Source organism: Hoplias malabaricus, chromosome 11 (genome assembly GCF_029633855.1).
Source record: "Hoplias malabaricus isolate fHopMal1 chromosome 11, fHopMal1.hap1, whole genome shotgun sequence".
Lineage (NCBI taxonomy): Eukaryota > Metazoa > Chordata > Actinopteri > Characiformes > Erythrinidae > Hoplias > Hoplias malabaricus.
Genome location: NC_089810.1, coordinates 7,401,851 through 7,426,658, shown reverse-complemented (window position 1 = coordinate 7,426,658; position 24,808 = coordinate 7,401,851). Strand labels below are relative to the sequence as shown.

Below are 24,808 nucleotides of genomic sequence, written 5' to 3'. Positions count from 1 at the left end.
TTGTAATAATGTTACACCAAGTTACAAATAGAAAAAATAAACAACATTTGCAATTAAATTTAATGCAGTTGTTAAAGTTTATGTAACCAGCTGTTTTTAGTTATTTATTTGGAGAATGGTTAATACAAGTTCTGTATCACCCCTCTGCCCAGTCTCACTCCAAGCTCAAAAATCAACTGAAAAGTTGTCAGCTTTCACCTGCTCTACAAGTATGCAAAGCAACACTAATACAGTCTGTAAATGTAGACTTACAATGTGTTTAAAATGGACAGTGAGGGATGAGATCATTTTTAATGTAATGGCTGATCTGTGTATGTGTGATATAAATATAATGGTTGTGGGGTTTACAGGTTCAATATGTGAATAAGTGTTAAAATGGAAGCCGTGCTTCTTCTACCCAGAATGCAGTAGCTCGAGGAAGTTGTGGTGTGTGTATTGTGACGTAGAGCTTAGGGGCAGCCCACCCACACGCCCCTCGCTCGCTCTCTTGCTGTCCTCCACTCTTTTCACACCTCTCTCTACCACTCTCCACTCTCTCTCCCCCACTCTTCCCCCACCTCTCTCTACCATGCTTTACTCTCTCTCCTCCACTATTTCCCCACCTCTCCACTCAGAGCTCTCAGCGCTCAGCACAGAGAGCAGCTCCTACCGCCAGAGTGGAGACATCGCAGCGGAGAAAGATGGTCAAAACGGCGAAACCAGCGACGCCAGCAATGACCCGAGCTCCGGGAGGAAAAGCCGAGCTCTGCTCTCGGAACTCGGTAAGGTTTCGTTGCTCTGAGAGCCGTTAAACCGCGAACAGAAGTGTTTAGTTCCAGTCTCCAACATGGAGGAGAAGGGAGAGGGCTCGGATACTGTTGGTAAAATGGCCACGACAAGCCAGCGCCAAAGGTCGAGAAACAGTTTAGTCGATAAAAACCAACAAAATCAACACGAAAACGGAGAAAAGATAACCAGAAACGTGTTATGTTAGAGATTTGAAGCAGCTGAGCGTTTCAGGACCGAAGAAGGTCGAAAGGAAAGCCGAGTTTTTACTGACTACGCATTTTAAATTGTGCTTTGTCCTTGAGAGGACTAACGTCCTTGCCAGTTCTGAGAATGGAAAAATACTGGGTAAAATCTTTAAAAATCTACGTTTAAAACTTCAAACTCCAATGTTACTTGTTTAAATGGAAGGTTTGGATTGTTATTCTGTTGATTTAAGTTTATTTAAAGAGGAACGTACTTAGATTTATTTTTTATTTATTTTTCATGTATTAATTAATGTAAAAAATCGTTTTTTTTCATTCAAATGTCATTTATTTTTGAATAAATGTCTGAAAAACGGTCTGTGTACAACTCCTGTATAATTTAGAAGCAGAATGTAATTTTTGTGTTTTATTTGTAAATTTATGCTTTTGTTGTTTGCTACAATTGTAGTGACTTATTTTATTTTGACGTATTCTGTGTTTTCTGTTGTAGTTGAGAATGTAAAGACTGTGTAACTACTTACATTTGTTATGCTTTTAACATTTATGCTGTATTTTTCCATGTTAAATAACAGGGTGTTGGCTTTTAACCCTTTGTGGTGCAGAAAACTACCATTATTCTTTAATTTGTTTATTATTTCACAAATATATCTGACTTTTCTTTTTCTTGATGCTAGCTGTATGAAGTACATTTTCCATCTGATTTTGAAGAGTTATCATTCTTAAGAATCCTAAAAAGAATAAAAATTGAAGTAAATTTTAGTATACATGGTTATTCACCATGGTGTTCGAAGATGTTTTTGTCCCAAGACCCACACCAGGAAGGAAATTACAAACAAAACGTTTGTATAGTCTTAATATACATTGAGAGATAGTGTTAGGTTGCTTATTATATATTTAAATAACTAAACACAGGACTGAATTCTCAAGAGATTTCTGCCTAAAGATAGTACATGGAAGCTATAGGCAAGTCCTGTTTGTTTAAAAATCCCAAACTTGTATTTATAAGTAGAAAAGGGTAATAACGTATTTTTTTTCTATGGTTACATATTTTATTGCAGACTGACCTCAGACCTTGTGGTGTTGAAATTGACATACCTTACTAATCATTCGTGGTTTAATTTTATAATAAAATCTGAAACACGTTTTCTGGAAATTGGACTTTCAGTTCGAATGCTTAAGGTCAAGTGTTCAGTTATTGTCTAATTGGTGACATGGTTCACTTAATTATTTAGTAGCTACCAACTTAGTAAACTAATAATTTGCAAATCTTTCCTACAGGTTTCTGAGGCACTGCAGAAGACATGATGAGAGGATCGTCAACTCTATACGTTCAGGACGTAAGTATTTTATCAGAACACTTTAGTAACTCTGCGACCACTAGGGTGTGCTGTAAGTAATGCATATTAAATGTTTGGTTTTAACCATGCTTAATATTTGCTTTCATCTTCAAGGGACCCTAGTCTGCGGAAAAGCAGCGATGGATGAAGAGAGGGAGGGAAACGATACATGTAAGTATTCTACGTATAGGAACAAATAGACGTAAAGTTAACCTAAATTTGTCAGGTCTTAAGTTACCTATATGTCAGTTTTCACTGGCTTATAGCTGTGGATACAGACGGTTATTTAGCTATGTAGACTGTAATGCAGGGTAATGTTTGAATACGCCGCAAGAAGAAATGCAACCTGATCCTGTAGTAGTTAACACGTAGTTTAGCGATCATTTAAGATTTAGCGTTTGGCCTATTAAGATTCGCAGAAGCGCAAACATGTATTTTCCATTGTACACATTAATACAGGCAACAACTGTCAACTTGCTAACCAAGCCTTGGAACCTTTTAAGGTAGCTACTAGCTACCATATTGGTTAGCATCCAAAATGGGTGACACCCACTCAATCTAAAGAGATTTGCTCGTTGAAAATGGATGCTACTTCAGACAACTGATTGATTGTGAAATAGTACTGTTTGTATAAAATTAACACAATAGCTCACCCATATCTGTGGGGATACCAAGAGACCCCGCAGATGCCTGAAACAGGATATTTCTGATCGTCATATGTCATCTCTTTGTAAGCTTTATGTAGCGTTTATATCATGGATATGCTCGACAAGGAAATTACGCATGTTCCGTGCAGGACACTACTCGCTGGATATTTGTAAATTGCGTACATCGAATTTACTTTCACAGAACCGTTTATCTTCTGTTTTGAGGATTTGATTTTAGCATGAGATGGGGTTTACAAGGGGTGGGTCTTTTGCCAAGTGATGTCTTGGAATCATTGTCATGGTGTAACAAAGAGAAACCTAAGTGTTGATGGGACTTCTTGGTTTATGCATCGCCACTAGTCCACAACGTTGTCTGTAGACACTTGGATGCTCACAAATAGAAAACATTTACTTCAGATTTAAGTTATCATAATAAAGTTTCATAACTGAAGATGGTGTATCATTTGCATTGACATTGGGGAATTTACAGTCAAGTTTACTGCATTAATCACATTTTTGGCTAATTAATAGGATTTCTGGCAAAAAAAATTCTCTAGAATGGAAAAAGAAACGGGAACGCAAAAACGGAATTCCCTTCCTTTGGCGTGTAATTTTAGTGCCAATTTCCTAAAGTTTACAGGTGAACTTGAACCAACGGAATGCACAAATATTGAAAATGCGAGCCTATAGAAAACCAGAAGGTAGGTCTGTGCTCACATATTTTGAAAATAATAATATATACTCAACAAAAGTTTCCTTGCTCAAGTCAAGTTAGTGGAAACTTTTACCCAAGGTATGATCAAAGTTTTACTGGGAGCAGTCCATACAAAAATATATAAGCTGGGGACATGGATGATTTGTTAATTCGTAGTCAAATACTGCTGTACCGAAGGTGTGTAAAAGAAATGTTAACGTTGCAAAACAAAATTAACTTTGCAACACTGAGAAATGGTTTCCAACTTCTCAGATAAAATAAAAGATGCGTAGATGGATTTAAAGCTTTGTAAATACTACTGTATGTTCACTAGTCAGTAAACGTGATTTATGAACTCTAAGGCAGCTATGACCCTTATCTTACAGCAAATTAGTGTTAAAAAAAAAAGTAAAATTAGTTTGAAAAATGGGAATAGTGTTTAACAACTTCATTTGTGGAAGTACCCTATTGTGTTCGACTATGCAGCGTGAAGTAATTTAATAGTTAAAGTTGTTTGTTTAAAAAAAAAAAAAAAAGTACATTGTCTACATATGTATTTAGTACACAACACTTAGAGTGATTTGCCATTTTAATAGTTAGAGGCAGATAACCTTAGTGTTTAGAATTCTTGAACCATAGCCTGCCATATTGAAATCAGCGATGTTACACACCATGCTGAACTCTTCAATCATTTTTTCACTAACACTCAAGAACAGCACGGGTAAATTTTGTTTAGATGTCCTCTGGAGTTTTAAGGTTCCAAACAAAAAAAATTATCTTTAAAATTCAACATTTCAAAATGCTGTTTTAGAAGAACCAACTTACAATTTAGTTAGTTCGTTATCGTTACACTATAGCGCCTTTCTAGATACCCAAGGACGCTTTACAATCCACACTCCTCAGAACACTCAATCCACAAACACACTGGCGAGAAGCGGCAGCCAAACGCGTACAGCGTACTCTCAACCAGAAACGACCGTCCACCTGGAGGACTGCATTGGGCACTAGGATTTCACCCAGGACAGAGCGCCAATCCATATCTTAATCGTAATATTAAATTTATATAGAAATTGGACTTTATATTTGATACATAAGTACCACACAGCATCCCACATATGGTCAAGCTGTTTTGAACAAAAGCACAGTTAACGTTTATACTTTTTTAAAGTTTTTTCAGAATTATAGATACTAAGTTGTAATTGGTGAATGATTGGATTAGTTCACATAAAGCGAAACATGATTTTGGCATAACCCATCATGGCCACTAATAAATACTTTGAAGAGTAAAATAATATGACTTTAGCTATCACAGCAGTTTGGGTGTGTGGCAAAGGAACTTTTTCTTTATTTAAATAAATGAGAGCAGTAGCATTCATTTTCTTTAGAGGGGGAACATCATCTAAAACCCCGTTGCCCTGGTCCTGCTGTTGATTTGGATTTTGTGGTATGAAGACATGGATTGAAAATTTACTTTCATGTTCACTACAAAGTTTATAATGAACTGTGTTGATGCACTTCACGTTTAATCGACACGGGGACAAGGTTCATAGCAAAGTACTCCTCTGTGCAGAATGCAATTACTAATTTCCAAATTCACAACTTTTTAAAAAATACTCTAACATGGGCATTAATTCAAAATCAGCTCGCGTCTTTGCAATTCTGATTTTCACGTTTTTAAATATCTGAATATTTCAATATGACAAATCAGTGAATAGTGCCATCTGCCATGACATTGGGGCTAATACATTTTAGCTTATGGATAAATAATTTAATATGCAGTTGAGTTTCTAATTAGCAGTGAACAAATTAGACACAAAGGAATGCACAGAAAATGCTTGTGGTCACATGTGAACAGCATAAGCATTCGTAACAGTAAAGGCTGAAATTTTTTTATATTTAATGTAGCTATTTGCGGCTTATGAAGTTGTGCATTGTTAATTTAGGTTTAGTCGGTATCTATATTTATTTGGACAATCTTGTAATTGTATACAATACAATAATACTTGTATATGTGATTGTTCATTGTTCTAATTGATTACCTTGAACATTACTTGTTAGTTCTTTTAATTGAGTATTAACGTTTTACCTTTTGTAGAATAATTTTATGAGGGTTGGTTTAAATGTATACAAATAATACAAATTAAAGTTAAATATGAAGTCTACAAACCTAATTCAATAAATGGAATACACACAATTGGAGCCACGTTATTTTTTGTCTATCAATGAAATCTGTAGTAAATGAATAAAGAAAAAAATGTTTAAGCTTGCTTTGGCAATATTTTTGTTTAGAACAAATATGTATGTGGACTGGTCAATGTTCAGGGCCATATGCAAAATATGTTCTCTACATTTGATTAAATATTAGGCTTTTTTCTCACTGAACATCAAATTCGGATTTTTCTGCATGTTTAATTTAAGAATTTTCAGTAGTTGAAATTTTGAATTTCTGAACTTCCATCATGGCTAGACGGGGGAAGTCTGATTTAAGGATATATACATATATAATTTTCTATTCCATGTGATGTCCCTAAACACCAAAGAAAAGACCACCTTTTTCTAAAGCCATGAAGGAGCTCGGGTGTGATTTACCCCCTGGAAACTTGATATTCAAGTTCTGCGGTGCAGGTGAAGACGTAATAGTTACACAAGACTGTCTTTTCCCTGCCCCAGACAGGTGAGCTATGGTTTTGCTTGCAAACCAAAAAATGCAACTGCCACAAATTCTCAACACAAACTGGTTGCCTTCAGATTGTTTCTCAGTGTTCAAGACTGGATCGTAAAAGATCACAGAGCAGCTCTAATATTTCCATCTGCATCTGGACATTAGTCTTCATCAGAAGGCACCCAGACACCAATTGTGGATTTCTTACTGGTTCAGATTCTTTGCCCAACTGTACTGCTTGTAGTGATGCCAGCAATAAAACATGGCACATGCTGCCATTTTCCTTTTGTGCTGTTGTGCTCTGAGCCTAATAATTCAGAACTGGAAATTGCCTTTAAATAAAAACAAAATCCACTCTGGTGTCCATGTTGGTAATTGGCTCACCCTTACCTGTACTTCAGTAGGCCATGCCTGCATCATTAATGTGACAACCAGTGTATCTTAGGGATATCTTGCAGTTTGGACACTGCCTAAGAATCACATTCAACAAAAATTATGTTTGCACTGCAGTGTGAACAAATCCTTTGAAGCAATCTCATTTAATTAAATGGTAATTATTTGTACTCGGGCAGATGGCTCTCTGCTGCTTTCATTTAGTACTTTATTACTGAATTTGGATCACAGTGATGTTTATGGCAGAAAGCCTGCAGACAGTCAATTTTTTTTTTTTTTTTTTTTTTTTTTTTTTTTTTTTTAACTAGTATTTCTGTTCAGGTTTAGTCTACAAGGACAAGCTGTATGTTCAGATAAAATTCCATTTGGTGAACTTTACAGATGGTACACAAGACCTGACATTGGGTGCTTTGGTTACAGTTCTTAGCCCGACAGTATGTCATTATTGAGTGCTAAATTAATAAATGGAAATCTTTCTCATGGAAATCACAGGAGTACTGCTGGGTTCTCAGTTCTTGCTTGCAACTCTCTAGTATAAAGTCTTTTAAAGGTTTTGGTTCCGACTAAGTGTTATGTTTATTCTCCCTTTTAGAAGAGGCCCATCCGGGGACATCCTCATGATCGTACAAGAACAGAAGGCAGCATGGTAAGTCCACATTTTTGTTTTTGTCTTTGTATCATAGTGCATATGTCTGTCATTGTAACAGTGGTAAATACATACACAGCGGTCCTTTTTATTCGGGAAAATTCATTTGAATTTGAGTCTAAAAGGCTTAACCTGAGCTGAGAAATTTAACAAAATACAAACATTCAAAAATGTTTTATCGTGAAATATCTTTAACATAATGTAAAAATGTAACCTTACTACATAGTTATTTAGAAGTATTTGGAGTTCCCTTTCCTGAGAAGCAAAGACATTTAAAAGGAATAGGTTTGTTGCAACTTCTTTGTCTGATGAGATTTTAAAAGGATTTTTGTAGTTTTATGACAAGCTCTTTATGCCTGCTTGGCTTTCCTCTCAAGGCGCTGCCCTTCCTCCATTACTCCTAAATGGATCTGATTCTTTATGGAAACTTAAATGAGACTGGTGATGTCTCAACGTGGAGCTTGTTCTGCTTTCTTGTGATGTGTGTAGCATCATCTTGGTCTTCAGCTGACTTCACTTTCACTTTACTGCCAGTATCCATTATTCTTAGATGGATTACTGGTCCTTGTTCACCTACTTTTAACACAGTAGTCTAAATTTAGACCAACATGAGTGTGATAGTTCTTTCCATTTCACTGTGCATCTTAACTCCATTTGTTATTGACTGCCTTAGATTTATACTTGTATTCTACACACTCAACTCATATAACTTGGAGCACTGTTACTTTCATTATGCCCCTTTACCTTCAGTGTTGATTCGGTGCTTTAATGTCCTGTCAAAACAAATCATAGGAATTTCAAAAAGGCTTTTAAATATTATCTAGTCTAAAAAGATGACTTAATTCAGTCACAAGAAATTGCAACAAATTCCAACATTTTTTATTGCATAAATTAGAAAAATTAGAACACGGTCAATTGTGTATGATTTTAAATTCAGGCAGTTTAGAGTTTAGGCAAGAATCAAGATTTATGTGCAGTAAATATTTACAGTGATGCTACAACATACATTGTAGGAGCTGTAGTCCTTACACACCATTTAAAGAAACACTAATATTTCTAACTTAGTTACAACTTAAGAATCATTCATCTACTGAGCTGTAATAGGGAGAACAGACTTAGTCATTGCTACTCTGGGATCAGCACTGCAGAAACTGCACTATGCAAATTTGAGGGGGGTAGGAAGCCACACCCTCTCCCTCCCCTTGCTCATTGATTTCAGTGCAGTGTTGTAAATGTGAATTACACAAGGGGGTGCCCCAGGAGCAGAAACCCTAGTTAACCTACTTTAAGTTATAATAAATCATTATATCATAAAAGTGTTACATGGTTAAGTTTGGATAATGAACAATTATATAATTAAAATGTTATTACTTTGTGATGCCTAATGTGTTCCCAAAACATTTTGGTACCCCCATGATGCGTTAATTTTTTTCTCTCTACTGGGGGAGTCTTTTCTGGATCATAGTAAAACGAAATTTCAATTGGATATTTAATTGGCAATTTTCTTGGATTGTATTATTTGCATAATTGTTTCAAACTCACCAAGTGATTAAGGTCAGTATTGGTCATTAACCAAGAAAGCTTTATATTAAGTTTCAAAAATTACAAAACTGTTCATTTTTGATACTTGAATCCCATTAATTTTTTAGCTATGAAATTAAGTATATGTAACTTCTTAAATGGTTTAATTAAACAAGGGGAACAGCAGAATCTCAAACATTAGTTAACTTCAGTTAACAAATCAGTTAGAACAAATCAGAAAGCTTTTACTTCCATGATATAATCCATTTCTGACTGGAAGAGAATATGGGCAGAACATGATTTTATCCAACGAGATTTGATTGGGGTAGGAAAATATTACTGGTGCATTGGTTCTACAACTGTTTACAACCTCTGTGTTCAGTTATTAATCTAATCAAACCTGGAGGCTGCAACACTATGTACATTGCGTTAAACAAATACAATGACAGACATATGACGTGAAACCAGCTGTGCCTTAAAATGTGCATGTTTTGTAGCGTGATGATTCTAAATTCTTACTTTTATGCTAAGTAAAATTTCAAGCTGTGTTGAGTACTTTTTATTTATGAAATGAGGAAGTGTAATTGACAATTTTTTTGAGAGAGATTTGCAATTTGACAATTGGATCATTACGATTTTACTAAACGTTTTTGTAATAACGCATAAAACATGCTGTGAGGTACTGTGTAAATGATATCAGTTATATTGAGATGGATATGGTATGCAGCTGTTGATGCTTTTTGCTAAATTTCCTAAATTAAGCATTGATTTTATTTTATTTTTTTTCTTTTTGGCCCTGTGTTTAAGGCTTACATCTTCCACTTGATTATTTTTGAATTTCCTGATCGCTCTTATTGGAGCTAGTTAACCCACAGTAGCGTAATTTGGAAGATTTTCCCAGAAATGTTGGCTCATTTTTAGCATTCTCTTTAGTTAGCTTTATGCTAAGAGTTAGGTTTTAGAGCAAGCTCTTCTGTCTTGGTCAGTGCTCTTGAGGTTTACGTGTTTTCCCTTCTCCTTTTTGATTTCATTAAGACCCCCTACTGGACAGTCGAATGGAGAATCAGCTTTATCAGGAAGATGGCGGCTCTAATTGTGCATTTTGGATTTGTAAAGACTGAACATTGCTGTAATGTTGACTGCTGTGGTGAACTTGTTTATTTGGACATCTTGATTTTAATCGCATTTTGTTTTGCTAATGTTTGATGGTGCTTTGTTAAATCTTGAACTTTTGTCTAAGCCAATTTTTTATTTGTATGTATGTATGATTCAGATTTGAATCTATATTTTTAACATAAATAAAAGTTTAGTTTTGGAACAATTTTGACTTGCTGTCATTAAATTGGGGAATATATAACTGAAGTGAGTTTTTCAATGAAAAACATTCCTGAAGATTTTCTTAAGAATTTTCCAATGGTATTCACTCATTCATAACTTCTTAAATTATATCGGTCTAGAAAATGACTGAATTTGTTGTGCACTATGGACGTTCCCTCTTAATTTAGATTCTAAAAGTCCCAAATCCTATCGAGCAGCTCAAATAAGGATTTTATTTTCATTGATCTGAAATATACCGTCAATATTGAGCTATGAAGATTTACAGGCACACTAGCTTGTGGCTATAAATTGTGTTTAATAACATTAAACATTTTCGCATTGCTACGTGAAGTATATTGTTTGAGAGAACAACAAAATTGACTGCGATCTGTACAAATTTACGATGGAGTTTCTAATTCAGCGCGTTACCATTTAAAAGCCTGATTAGCTTGTCGTAAGGCGCATCCAATTATATATTTAAAATTGTTTAATTAAATAGTTTAATATAAACAGAAGACTTCAGAATTAGCTCTTAATTCCTTTTATCCTGACACCAATCACTCTTCCCCCTTACTGTAATGTGAATGATGATTCGAGTGCCAGGTCATAGATTATTAAGGTTAATCTCAGTTATGGAGAGTTTGACCCATGTTGTGTCGAGAGTTTGACCAGCTCCTAAAATGGTGTCCCCCTCAGCCTAACACTCTAAAATGGCTGATATCACATTTCCTGTGTGAGCAGGAAGAGATGGCTTAGTGAAATACATTTTTATAACCCCTTAAAACCTACAGAGTTGTTCTGTGAAGGCTGGGTTTGTGTTCTGGGTGCTGTGCCAGTGTTTAGTTTTGGGTTGAAGTTTAGAGTTTTAGTGATTTAAAAGTAGTATTTTTGGTTTAAAATGAAAGGGGGTGGGTCTTGAGTGCATCACCTGAGTGGGGCTAAATAGAGAGGACGTCAATCAGAGAGAGAGAGAGAGAGAGAGAGAGCGAGCGAGCTAGCTGGAAGGAGCTGTAGATGGCGGATGAGTGTTGGGAAGAGAAGCGCGTTGAGCCACACCAGGCTCCCTCCAGTACTTCTCCCTCAACTTTCCCCAACTTTAACTCTCGCCTCGGGTCTCCGTTTTAAACGGACTCGGTCCGTACATGTCGCGGAGGGTCTTAGAAACGTACAGGCGTCGTTTCGCGTCTTTGTTTCGTCGAGAGAGAAACATGTAGCGCTTTAGCGGAGAGGAGACAGTCGTTGTTTTCTGCCTTGCGCTGGCAGCCATTGGCCGTCCTCCATTTTTAGTGATCTTCAGATCTTCACTCGCTCATTCAGGAGGCCACCGCGCGATCTCTCTCATTGTTTTTAACGCTTTCTAATATTATTACGTCTTCTTATTTCTTTTGAGATCGTTTGAATCCGTTTTTCGTTTTTCTTACCGGAGGAATAAACCAGCACATACGTCTTTTTCTTCCTCGAACGTGCTGCTGTATTTCTACTACGTGTCTGTGGAATAGGTATGTGTCCAATGTGTTTATTTCCTCTACCTTCTGCTGTGTTTTGATTTTTTTATCCTCTTTTCAATCGTCCTTTGTCTCTGATGACGCAGTAAGAATTTATGCATGTGGCACTGCTGGATCTAACGCGTTGAAAGTCTATGGATCCCTATCGAGCAGGTGTCCTCTCAAACCCGAGCTGCTTTTACAGTTATTGTTAATAAACAAACAAAATTAAACAGTACTGACGCATTTTAGCCCGAGCCTGCATCGAGCCGAGGCTGCTATTTTCTCTCGTGTCGCAACGGGAGGAGGACTTGTGCCGTCCTTAAAGCTAAAGCAAGCCACCGGGACTCGTGTGATGGTTCACCCCCCACTTTCAACTTTTGACAGTTAATACCTGGACTAACCCTCACCATTAACAACACCCAGCACCGAGGCCACACCATGATGAAGAGCAAGAAAGAAAAGCAAGGAGACGACGGCTCGACTCAGAGCAATGCTTCAAGGTACGACACTTTCTTCTTTATCCCCCCCTCCTCACATCTGTCTCGATTGTTTACCTTGACAGGCATGGTCGATCACCTGTGCACAGATCTGAACCACAGTTTCTATGAAATGAACTGGTTTTAGACCATTGACCTTGGGATAGTTGAATAGCCACACCCTGATTTTACAGGCATTTCTGAAACCGAATAGCACCCAACCAGGCCTCTGTCTAAAGAAGCTGGACCCCCGGTGTATACCACCCCCTAAACCTCTGAATTAACCACTGCCCTGTTTCCCCTTTTCACCCTCATTTGCAATCCTGTAAATATGACCTTGCCTGATTAGTTTGTGCTGCATTGCACCATTTTTATGTGTAACTTTAATGCTAATAAAGCTGATTTTCACTCATGTGTTTGAAGCCATGTCTTAGATTGATTGACATATGTCTAATAGACAATCAGATGGTGTTGGGTATGAGTTTAAGGCCCTCCTGTTGGTTTGATCCAAGCGTATGAGTGATATTAATTAATCAATATAGACTAAATGTTAATTTATAAAATATATATTGTACATTTTCTTTAAAATAATCACTTATTTATGATGCAGTTATTTGATTTGGCAACAACACTGCTCTGTGGGCTTCCTGTATGTTTAAAACACTGAATAATATTTGTTTTTCTGACTTTAATAATTGGTACGGTTTAGTAGAAATGTGTAAGAACTGATGGCACAACTTTGTTTTTTTTTTCCTTTTTACAGAAATGTTTGATTTCCTGATTTCCTTTTTTATTTTTATTCTAAGCACTGATTTGTTGGTGAATTATTTAAAAAAAATTGAATGTTGTCTCAGACTCAAGATTATTTAAAAAAAAAAAACTAATAGCATTCTTTGTTTCATGTGTTTCTATATTTTATGTTGAAGGTCCCATATCTGGCAGGAGATTGACAGGAGTGAGCCCATAGCCGGAGGGGTACTGGTGTCACTGTCCTGTCTTTTATTAATGCCATTGGGCCTCTGAACTAGGCCTGCTCCAGGGGCGCTGACCCTGCTCTCTGACCCTAGAGCCCTTCCCCTTTTAGTTAAAAATATTGTTGCTGCTGTAACGAAACCGTAGCTCATAGGAAATGAAAACGCCTCAAAGGCTACTTTTGTTATCTAACGGTATTTTAATTCCAAGTCATTTTTTGGGACCATTTAAGGTTTTTTTTTTTGACACAGTTAATAATGTTTTGATTTAACGGCAGCACTCTATTCTTCAGCAAAATGTATGGATCTATCTGGATACCTTTTTAATGTGGGATGACAAGTATCAGTTTCATTCATTCATTTAATTGTTAATAGGGTTTTCCCAAGTCACAAAGAGTTCGTTCTTCCTGTGCCATAGAAGAGCCCCTTGGTTTCTTGAAGAACCTTGTTTTAAAGAGGTTTGTGTTGTGAGAAAAATCACAATTATGTAAAAGTCATTCACATTATCTCAGGTTTCTATTTAAACCCTTACCTTTATGTGTAGGTTCTTAAAACTTCTTTTTTCTAAAGAAACATTATTTTGGCAGCCATCAGTCGATTTTCTTCAGCATTGCGCTTATAATAATGAATTGTGGGTGCTGTATTAGCCTTAAAATACCTTAAAAAGTATTTAACGCCAGCGGTGTTATGTTTTATATGGCCTTTATGGGTTTTAACAATTCATTAAAATTTTTATGTGATGTAAAGAAGTGAGTTGTTATAAATTGATGTGTTTGTGCCCAAATTCCTACCTTGTTTAAAAGGGCATCTTTTCTGTGTTTTTTTTTTTTGGCCTTAAAACAGAATCTCCAGGTTGGAGGGTGCTACTCCTGTTTCTGATTATCTACAGCTCTGTAGAGTTGAGCTCCAGCCCTAATCTAACTCACCTGACCCGGGTAACGAATTTAAGAGGCAGGTGTGTTAATTGTGAACTCCTCAGGTTCATGAAATCAGTCAATGAATACACCTTCATTTAAGATGTCAATGGGAAGGGTATTGTCTGAAGTGTTTTCAAGATACTTGATGTGGTGAACTTCAGAATTTCAATCTGGAACAGAAATATTTATTTATTTCTGATGTAATAATGAATTATGGGATAGTTTTTGTTGTAAACAGATTGAATCAATCTTTATTGCCCCCCCCCCCCCCCCCCCCCCCTTCATTCATTTGTTTTACAATCATTTGAAGTAGGGCCTGGGCAAGATAAGTGAACGACCACATGGATTGGATGTTATTGGTACTTGGTCGTTGAGAGCCCTAAAAAATTTACTTGCGTCATAACTTTACAGGAGGAGGCAAATGTGTTCTTACCTCTGTCATAACTGCAAGCGTGTGACACAGCAAAGCGTTGCGATGCATCACAATCTTCCTACACGCAAATCAACTACTGCTAAATCTTAACTTAAAACTAAAATGTGTGTAACCTGGCATTTGTTGTGGAGCAACGCAGATGCAGACATGTATCTCACTCTCTTCGCTTGCAATTACAACACGGTGGAACTTTTAATTTAACATAATTTCATTCAAAGCACATGTTGGAGGTTTGTATTGGTCCTTTATTTATATATGTACAGTGTTTAAGGCAGCTGTGATTCTTTTGTAATGAAAAACATAATAAAATCTGAATAAAATCTTACCATCTTTTTTAGTGGTGACTAGACTCTATAGGTTTATTTTGTTAATGTGGTGTGCTTTTATCTGATTCCTGACATCGAAATATTTGTTGACATCTGGAAGCTATGGGAACACAAACCATTTCAAAATTCAGCCACAATTTGTTGTAAGTAGTGGCTTTTATTTTGAAAAAATAGAATACACTGTTTAAGGGATTTATACAATGTTTATAAGACTTTGTCATGCCAAGAGAGTACATTTTAAATACTTTACAGGTTCAATAAGTGGTTTAGAAGTTATCCTTGTATGAGTTTTATTATTCTGACCAAGGAGCATGCACTTATATAGGAGTGTGTCCTTCAGGAAGGTGACTGGACTCTGTTGTAGGCCTTTGGCAGCCATTTTCTGAACATATTTTTCAGCCAGTTAGGCAGAAAAATGCTAAAAACACAGTGAGTCTGACCTCCTCAGGGCTGTAGTTCTTTTATCTGACTCATATTCAGTGTGGGAATCATTTAAAGGAGGACCGACTAGAGCTCAGCCATGTCTTAAGTGTAAAATCTGTGCCATTAAATGGCTGAAAGTCCAGTTGAAAGTCACAAAATGGCTCTTGCTTTGTGCTGCAGAGCCCTGTATGAGTTACACGGGCTTACATAAAGGCTGCATGGAACTACAGGAAGGGAGAGCAGGAAGTGCTGTAAGGGTCAGAAGTTGCTGTGCTGAATTCTGATTGGCTTTTTGTTCAGTCTAGCAACACGGCAGCCAATCGTGGCTCAGTAGAGGGGCTGGCTCCACCCCCGGCCTACGTCACGCTGTAAGGGCGGGCTGTCTGGCTGGAGAGTGCTTTGTCAGCAGCTGCTAGCTGAGTGGATTCGGCAGTGCATTCCCTCACAGGGCCTGCTTTAAACCCTCGCTTACACAATCACCACAGATTACAGGCTTCACCCAAAGATATTTTAAAGGAGATTGATGCAGTGTGTGTAAGATTTATTACTTGGCTTTAGATTTCACACTTAAATTGTTCTGATATTATGGAGTATAAATGGGATTAGACAAAATACACACTACGTTCATTGCAGATAAAACAGTAATATTAACAGCATTACAATTCTGAAATAAAAAAATGCTTGAGGGTAGGCTATATATTATGATTTCTGATGTTAAGTTGCACATCAGCATTCTAATTACCTAAAGGATTCTGATATGGGTGAGACTTTACTGAGATCTCAACTGAAATGGAAGGAGGCAGGAGAAATATCTGAACCACAGGAAACTCATATTTCCTCCCCATCTAAGAAACTATAGTGGTTTCTGTAGCGTGTGTGTATTTATATATATACACACACACACGTCCATGTAACCTACAACATTACAAGACCCCATTTACAAGAAGCTGTTACATTACAACACAACAGTACCAGACCAACGTGAACAACGTTTACTGCCAAGCACAATGTCGTTTGCTGAAAAGCAGACTGTCCAAGGGGTGTCCTCCTTCGTAGGCATCACGTCTCTTCTCGTCACTCCTAGTGGACCTGTTTTCAGCTCAGTGAAGGTGACGAGGGAGGAGGAGCCACTGTGTGTGGGGTCTTTAATACAACAGAGATGAACACGTACAGATTTCAGTCAGTTGTCCTGCTTTTATCAGTTGTATTTTTTTATACTTTAACAGCTGTAGAAACTTTGAGAAAGGGGCTTTCACTAGCCATCAACGTCGGACAAAAGGCTTAGTTATACTTAGTTTAATCATTCATTCATTCATTCATTCACTGTGTCCAGTTGAGTTGTTTGTGTATGTAATTAAATGTTTCACATAATTATTCTTCAGTGTTCAGTTCCCCTTTACCCTCATGATTAGTGTTACACACAGAGTATTCAAAGGCTAATATTATATCGCATTAATAATCATTAACACTATTTTATTATGATGATGATTATTATTATACAATAGTTTTTAAAAGTACGGAGTGTATTGGGAGTTAAAGATATGTCACCAGACGTAACTCTTCTTAAAGGGACGGGGCATTTGATTTACTGGCCTCTTATTATGGACTAAGCTGCTTAAACAGTTCTAAGCGGTTTCAAAAGGGTTCATTTGAAAAAGCACATTGAAATACACGTAAAATGTAAAGTGACTCAGAAGTTGAGTGTTTTTGAAATGAAATGATGTATTGGAAATTGATCTCCCATAAGAATAAAATACATATCCGTGCGTTAATCTTGCATATGGGTCTGAGCTGTTGTAGGATCAACAACCCCTTTGTTGAAATATCAAGCAGCTCTTGAACATCATATCTACAGTCAGATTTTCCACACGTCTGTTATATATATAATTTATTTAATTATTTTATTTATTTTACAAATTATGACCTGAAAAATTACTTGTGCAGTGACCTGTTAAAGAACATAAAGGGGTGGGTGTTTCACACTGAGATTTTCATGTACTTCAAGACATTGTGAATAATTTATAATTTTATACACAAGCCTTGGAGAAATGGCATGAAGTGTGTATTTAATTTTCGTATCCAGACTGAAGTTTGCTTGCTGTAATTTTATTCCCGAGTAGACCCTTAGCCTGCGCTGAAGAGAGGCGTCCCAATTATCTTGATTATTTTACATATCCCCGGGGTCTAATTAAAAATCTGTTTAGTTCCTGCATCATTTGAACACAGCAGCTGTCCTTCACCCTGTGTGAACACTTCATGACGAATGACCAATAGAATGGGCTCTAATGGGTTAAAGCTGTTAGGACTCGGAGTTGGTGTCAGGCCCGAGTCCTGTTTCACCTACCTTTAACACACTTTCAGTTTTAGTGTTTATCAGGAAGATGAATCTGGATGTTTGTTGTGGCACTTGCTTCAAGAAACCACCAAGTTGTTTCCATGTACCCGCAGACGCCCGGGAGCTCACCACATGCAAAACGTCTTTGAAGCTACTCGGCCAGAACAAAGGGTTAAAATAAACCGTGCCCAGGGTTTAGCTTTAGAAATGACTCAGAGTGAAGTACTGTGATCAGATCTGTGTTTCTCATACTTCAGTGCTTTTATTGTTAAATGCTCTTAAGAAGCTGTGGAGTCATTTGAACTGGTGTGAGTCTGAGGAAGTTTAAATTACATTTACAGTGTGTGAAAGCAAGGATCTACTGTTTTACTGAGTTCCACTTCATCTGTTTACTTTTAGTACCTCATTGAACTGGCTTGTAACTCACTCACTCACTCATACTCACATACTCGCTCACTCATATACTCACTCACTCACATACTCGCTCACATACTCACACACACTCATACTCGCTCACATACTCACTCGCATACTCGCTCACTCACATATTTACACACTCACTCACATACTCGCTTACTCACATACTCACTCATATACTCGCTTACTCACATACTTGCTCACTCACATACTTTCTCACTCACATACACACTCACATACTCGCTCATACACACTCACTCACATACTCACACTCACATACTCACTCATACACACTCGCTCACTCACATATACACTCACATACTCACACACTCACCCAATCACTTACATACTCACACACTCACATACTCAATCACTTACACATTTTACACACTCACTCACTTACATACTCACTCACTCACTCACTCATACATGCTCACGTCCAAATATTCACTTAAATACATATTCATACTCATTCACTCAATACTCGTACATGCTTCCACATATTCACTTACTTATATAGACTCATTCATGAAATATTACTGAATAATGACATGAAACTGTAGGGATTTAACAGTTCACCACATTCATTATTCATTTTAGTGGTGTATGGAACACACAGATATTCCCCAAACATGTGCATTATGATTGTGTTAATATTAATATTTCACATTATCCTGACGAAGTGGTTACAGAAAATGAATGACTGACTGAAGAAATATAATATTTCATTATTCACTAGCCTTTATCTTATTAACCTCTAACTAATAGAGACTGCTCTTGATCGATCAGGGAGGAGTGTGGACTTATTTTTAGATGTCATTCACCACCTGGAACTGGCTAGTAACTCATTCACTCATTCATATAGGTACACACTCATTCATACACACACACACACACACAGTTGCTGCACCACAACGAGCGTTGTTTCTCACACTTCTGTTTAGAGATTGTTATTTTATTCAGCGATACAGTGTCCTGCATCAGTAACACTGTGTTGTTGTTGTTATCATTCCTCACGTTGCAGACTCCTAATAGGGCTGTCGTAATACCGCACTAGTGACCCACCAACCGCAATGAATGACAAGAACCGTCACCACCGCAGTGTATACAAGTTTCTTGCTTTACACATTGGTGTGTAAATTTGTTTAAAAGTCATTAAAAGGTTAGGAGTGTAATTTTGCCCAACTGTTGGCATCTGAACGGCTGAGTGTCAGTCTTCGTTTTATAAAATGGACACAACGGCAGCAACTTGGTCACAAACCCAAATGCAGCTTTGTGAGTTTGGGAGCGTTTCAGCTTTCAACCAAATGAAAGGGGAGAGCCAGGCGACTCGGACGAGGCAATGTGCAAAACCTGTTCCAGAAAAGTAGCTGTGAAACAGGGAAATTAGAATCAGGGTCTCATCTAGCGTTCTATAATCCAACTATCGAGGCCCAACTCGTTGAAGCCCAACTCAATTAACATTTCATTTAAATTAATGTGCAGTTGTCATTGTACAAGGAAGTGTGTCTTCTGCATTTAACCCATCTGTGGTACACACACACACACACACACACACACAAACACTAGTGCACTAGGCAGTGTGAACACACCCAGAGCGGGGATCAGTTGTGGGTTCGGTGCCTTGCTCTAGGGCCCCTCTGTCGTGGATGTTGAGGGAGGAGGAGAGCACTGTTCCTTTACTCCCACCGCCCCCAGGTTTCCTGCCGCTCGTGGGAATTGAACCAACAACCTTTCAGCCCTAAGCCCTAAACAAGTTCTTAATCCAACTGTGAAGTGTTGTATGGAAAATGGAGGAAGTCCTCCTACGCATCTGCACATTAGTGTGTGGATCTGGAGCCCACACACTGTGAAAAAACACCCAACTAGTCAGTTTTCTCTGGGCTGCTAACGTCAGAAAACGAGGTAATAATGAGACATTCTGCCTCAGATTTAATGTCGTCTTTGCACACAAGTCTCTACACTGGACGTCAGAAGTGGAGCAGGATCAGCAGCTTGTTTTCTGACTATGGCAGTGCACAGAAAACTCGGTGGACGTGTTTCAGTGTCTGTGTTGGTGGCTTTTTAAAATATGTCCCTTTTTAATGCTAGAGTCGTTATTCCAAGGTATTTAAGTCATGAATGTTTCGCACCACTCTGAGGGCGTCTCCTGCGTTCAAGTAACGTCTATGACTTGGTGGTAGAGGAGGAAGAGTGTTGGTAATTCTTGTGTGTGTTTTGTTTTTGTAAGCGCTCTGTTTTCAAGCTCTTCTCTGGTCCTGAACATGTCCATCTCTGCTGTTGCAGCAACTCCGCTTCGGAGGAGTCGAACCGCTCTGGCTCGGACTCGGCCAGTCAGTCAGAGAGTGAACAAGGCAGTGAGCGAGCGCCCTCCCACCACTTCGAGTCCAACAGTTCCTCAGAGTCAGAGAGCCACTCCGAGTCCGAGAGCGAGTCCGGCTCCAAGACCCACCAGGCTGAACCGGACGAAGCTGAGTCCAAAGACAAACGGGTCAAGAAGAAGGAGAGTCTGGCGGAAGTAAAGAAGGTAACGGCCAGAGATTAGTCTCAAAGCAGCCCCTATTTCATGTTTGTTTCATACACAACCTGTGAGGTGGATGGTAGTGCTTGCAAACACACCGCCTCATACATTACATCACAGGGTCATATTAGACGGGACTGTGCTAAGGTCAGGGACCGTCCTTTGTTGTTGTTAATGTCCGTTTGGGGCCATACATTTCATTTCAGTGCAATAGAAATATGAACAACCCATTTCCCAGTTTCTGTTTCTAACCCTACAATGTAAACACAACTACACAGACACAAAGCAGTACACAAAAACGACTCCGCAGTAGGGTTGAGCGGTATAACTGTGATAATGTATACCACGGTATTTAAAAATGCAAATGGTCTCTAAAAACGAGGGTGGTATTTATGACGTGTGTGAGGTGTTGAATTTCTGTTCTGTGTCTTTAAATACAAGGTCAAAGTTCATTTATGTGCCTTTAAGAGAGCCACAGGGAGGGGGCGCTGTAGGAGCTCACTGACTGTTGATGTCACACTCTAAATATGGGCGTCACAGAGGTTCTCACAGAGGTCACAGTGGATGTAGCACCTTTTTTTAGCATAACGACATTACCCACGTGACCATGTTCAAAGGCTCCTAACGAGGTTGTACTTACTTCTCAGTGATGTTTATTTGTTGTTTCTTATGCTGGAAAGAGCCAAAACGAGTGTCTGCTCTTTACTGAGGTGGCCCCGGATCTAGGGTCTGTGTCCGTAACGGCACCTCTGCTGTGGCACCGACTGAACTCATCGCTTTTACTTCTCTCTCTGACACTCCCCACTTCATATTCAGCAGCGCAGTGGCGCTCCAGCACTTCACCCGACCTCTTAGTACGTTTTGTGTTGAGAAGACTGGGAACTGGGTCATTGCCTGGCCTTTTATTTGCTAAACGTCTGAGGTCAGTACCGGCGGTTCACAGGCGGTTGATGCCCCGGCACGTTGGCGTTTTGCGTTAGAGTCTTAATGAAGATCAGTTCAAAGAGGAGGAATTGGAAGATGAGACTTTCAGTGACTCCCCGGTCGTTTCTCTTGAATGAACTGTAGAGGAATAAAGAATAAAACACTTGTTCTCAGAGAAAAAGTACAAAACCCCAGAGGATTTACCATCCACTAAATTATGAAAATATGCATAAAAAATTACTGAGTGGAAAAAGGACAAAAAAAAAAATTGCAAAATAAATTTGAACATCACTAAAGCACAAACGGGCAATGGAAACGTGTTTTTTAAAATAAACAGTGACGTTTCTGCTGGTTTATACATCACACATCGCCCCCTAGAGCCTTGGACTGACCCCACGACAACAGGCTTTTAACAGACTCCCCCCCAACTGTCCCTCGTTTGAGATCGTCCCGATCATGGAGCCTACGTCATCTGACGTTTATTCGCAAAAGTGAATGTAAACATACCTACAACGTTTTTTTTTTTTTTGCCAATATTTCTTTATTGTGCAAAACATTTGTGAACATTTTGGCTGGAACCCCAGCGTGTAACTGTGGGGTAGTGTAGCGTCGAGTGTGTTTTGCACTTCTTTAATTCGGAAATGTAAGTGTACGCCATTCCCGTGTAATGATAAGTATTTTAACATGCTTTTCGGGACCGATGTGGGAATTCTAGACTAATGCCGATATGCGGTAATAGACTTGGACGTATACGCTGATGATTACACACCTTTATAGCCTTCACAATGTATGTGTTACTCTGCATTAATGTAACGCAACAATAAAAGCCAGGTTTAGTTAGTGGCATTAGTCACAGCTTTAAACTCTCTCTTTTAGATTATAGATCATCTCAAATTAATATAAACAATTCATAAAGCAGAGGAATAAACACGGAAATATCAGTCGACCGTTAGCAGTGCATCTCTTAAACAACACAATTCATCACATTTATTTATTAATTCATTTGTTTATTATTTAAATTAATAGATATTTGAGCAGGAGGGTGGCCCAGTCTTTTTCTGGCATAAATGGGTCAGAAAGGATCAGTTGGAAATACCGACAGAATCAAAACATCAGCCCAATGCCAATGATCTTTAAAAAAGCAGACATCAGCCGATAGCGATATAAGGCCTCGTCCACAAGGGCATCAACACTGTTATTGTGTGGACGAAAGAAAAACGTTTTTTATTTGGAAACGCTGAGGTCAAACAGCATGTCGGTCTCTGGCTGGAATTCAAAAACTTTCTCACTCCATCTGTAGTGGAGTACAGTAATCAATAAAATACACTGTACACACACAGACAGCACTAGAGTTCAGATTCACACAGATGAACAAATAGAAATGGTGTGTGTTAGAGATATACACTGCGCTGTTAACCTCTAGATTCAGTTGTTTCAGTGTGTAGTGCACTACAGAGGGAGGATGTAGTGGTTTGGGATTAAACCTGTTTCTCTCAGGCTTCAGGATGTTTTGAAGCCTCTCTTTAAGAGGTACTATGCCCCCTACTGGACTGGCATGAGAATGCAGCCGGTTTTGTATTCGTCTGGATTGGAATATTTTCAAAAAACCAAGAGAAGAACAACTCAGTTTTTTAAACATAAACGGATCCATGTGGACAGGGCCTGCTTCTGATTTGTTCATTACCACTTGCTTTGCTTTGTTTCTGTACGCTCGGTTCAGATTCAGAGTTCTGTAACTTTATATCCACACACTTTTCTGTTTTATCTCACATTTATATGGATTTATGAAGTGTGTCCACTGCCCACGTGGTCCTAATATTCACCATTCAGTACTGGCTCTCTGTGTGTGTGTGTGTGGTAAAGTGAAGTGAAAATGGAAAGACGATGTGTTTGTCATCTTATGTTGACAGATGTGGGAGGAACATCCAGATGTTTATGGTGTCCGAAGGTCCAACCGGAGCAGAACAGAACCGGCTCGACTGAACATTGGAGCGGAGGTTGGCCATCTGTGTTTTTACTGTAAACGGAATCTCAGATTATTTCATATGTCTCAGTCCCTTGCTCCTTTCTCCTGGGCTTACATCCTCCCCCTGATAACACCAGGAACAGAGGTAGAGACCAGATTAGAGGGTCCACCCCATTACAGTGCTTTCTGTATTTACTAAACCCACTCGATAAATTCACAACTGAAGAGAGGCTACGTCAGGTAACAGAGCAGTTACTTCTTCTGTGAGGCTGCCTTTACTTGCTCTAGAAGCCTTTTCATTCTTTAATTTGTGTGGGCACCTTTTAAAGAAGTGATATCTCCTCTCACACCCTTTATCTACGCTGCACAGTAGTTCAGTGTGTTTAGATTATTGGCCTGCCATCCCACAGGTTCCTCAGCCCGTGCATTTACAATGTTCTCCACACTAATGTGGAATGGAAGAGTAGGAGTAGGTTATTAATATGCTACAGTCCTCTGATAAGATTGTATTCTGGATTTTTATGGTCACGTGTTCTGTACATCAGTGTATTGAGGATTTCCACTGCATGGGATCGGCTCGACGTGCTTTTAGCTTGTTGCTTTTCCACTAGCGCAACTCCCACGCGAAAAGGAGCCAGTGAAGTTGTAAAAACCCCATCTTTAACGGGAACTGCGTGCTCCTTAAAGTCAGAAAAAGTCAGGCTCCGCCCCCAGTCCTCACAGATCAGTTTTCCTTGTCGCACGTTCAGCTTTCACTGGAGATTTTCCTCAGCCATCGACCCAAGGAGCGTTCAAACCTCTTTAAAAACTCCTCGGGGGAATGTTACGAGCTGCTGCTCAGAGTCGGATAAAAACTAAAGTGAAAGCTGCTGTAACTTCAGAGATTTTTACAAGCGGCGAGTTTGTGCTGGAGCTCTGTGATTTGTGGTGATTTACACGTCACATTTAGTACCTTCTCGGCTCAATTCGTACCAGATGTGAGCAGGGACTAAAATGTACAAGGACCAGGACCAGTTTTTGCTGATGGAAAAGCAAAAGATCCGGCTCGAGCCGGTTCCACTCAGTGTAAAAGTGGCATGTTTCAAGTCGTTGTGAAACACAGTGGAATTTAAGAAGGTTTATTGAGATCCATGCCGTGTGTTCCCTTCTAAGTCTTTCTTCCTACTCCAGCTCACCGGGCATTGGTTGTTGTTCGTACCGTTGCTAACCTTTTGCCCTGACTGCAGTAAGGCAGTTTTACTGGGCAGTAGCCGTATAGTGGAAGCTAATTCATAAAGCAAAGCTCTCAATCTACCTGTAGGTCTATGTCCCCATCTTCATGAGCTTTAGATAATGACAAAAAGAACGAGATGAGACTGTTCCAGTTGCTGGGCTCATTTCCTGTGATCAGCAGAGGTGCCCCTTCCAATTAAGAGAAGCCAGAT

General features: G+C 38.7%; 1 protein-coding gene and 1 long non-coding RNA gene across 3 annotated transcripts in view; both read left to right on the top strand.

Moving 5' to 3' along the window:
- The first annotated feature begins 583 nt into the window (after nt 1-583).
- Nucleotides 584-10,182, top strand: LOC136709518 (uncharacterized). The gene is made up of 5 exons (XR_010804505.1): nt 584-761; nt 2,250-2,308; nt 2,423-2,479; nt 7,297-7,350; nt 9,907-10,182. It is a non-coding gene; the product is annotated as an uncharacterized lncRNA (long non-coding RNA).
- Nucleotides 10,183-11,176: 994 nt separating this feature from the next.
- Nucleotides 11,177-24,808, top strand: part of chd2 (chromodomain helicase DNA binding protein 2) — a 41,988-nt gene continuing 28,356 nt past the window's right edge. Inside the window, exons 1-4 of one of the 2 annotated variants that reach the window (XM_066684409.1) lie at nt 11,177-11,687; nt 12,060-12,175; nt 20,260-20,500; nt 23,329-23,415. In XM_066684409.1, coding sequence (XP_066540506.1) covers nt 12,114-12,175; nt 20,260-20,500; nt 23,329-23,415 — 390 coding nt within the window. In that variant the 5' untranslated portion in view covers nt 11,177-11,687; nt 12,060-12,113. Of the gene's footprint in view, nt 12,176-20,259; nt 20,501-23,328; nt 23,416-24,808 lie in introns of both variants that reach the window. The other variant, XM_066684410.1, reaches the window with a different exon arrangement.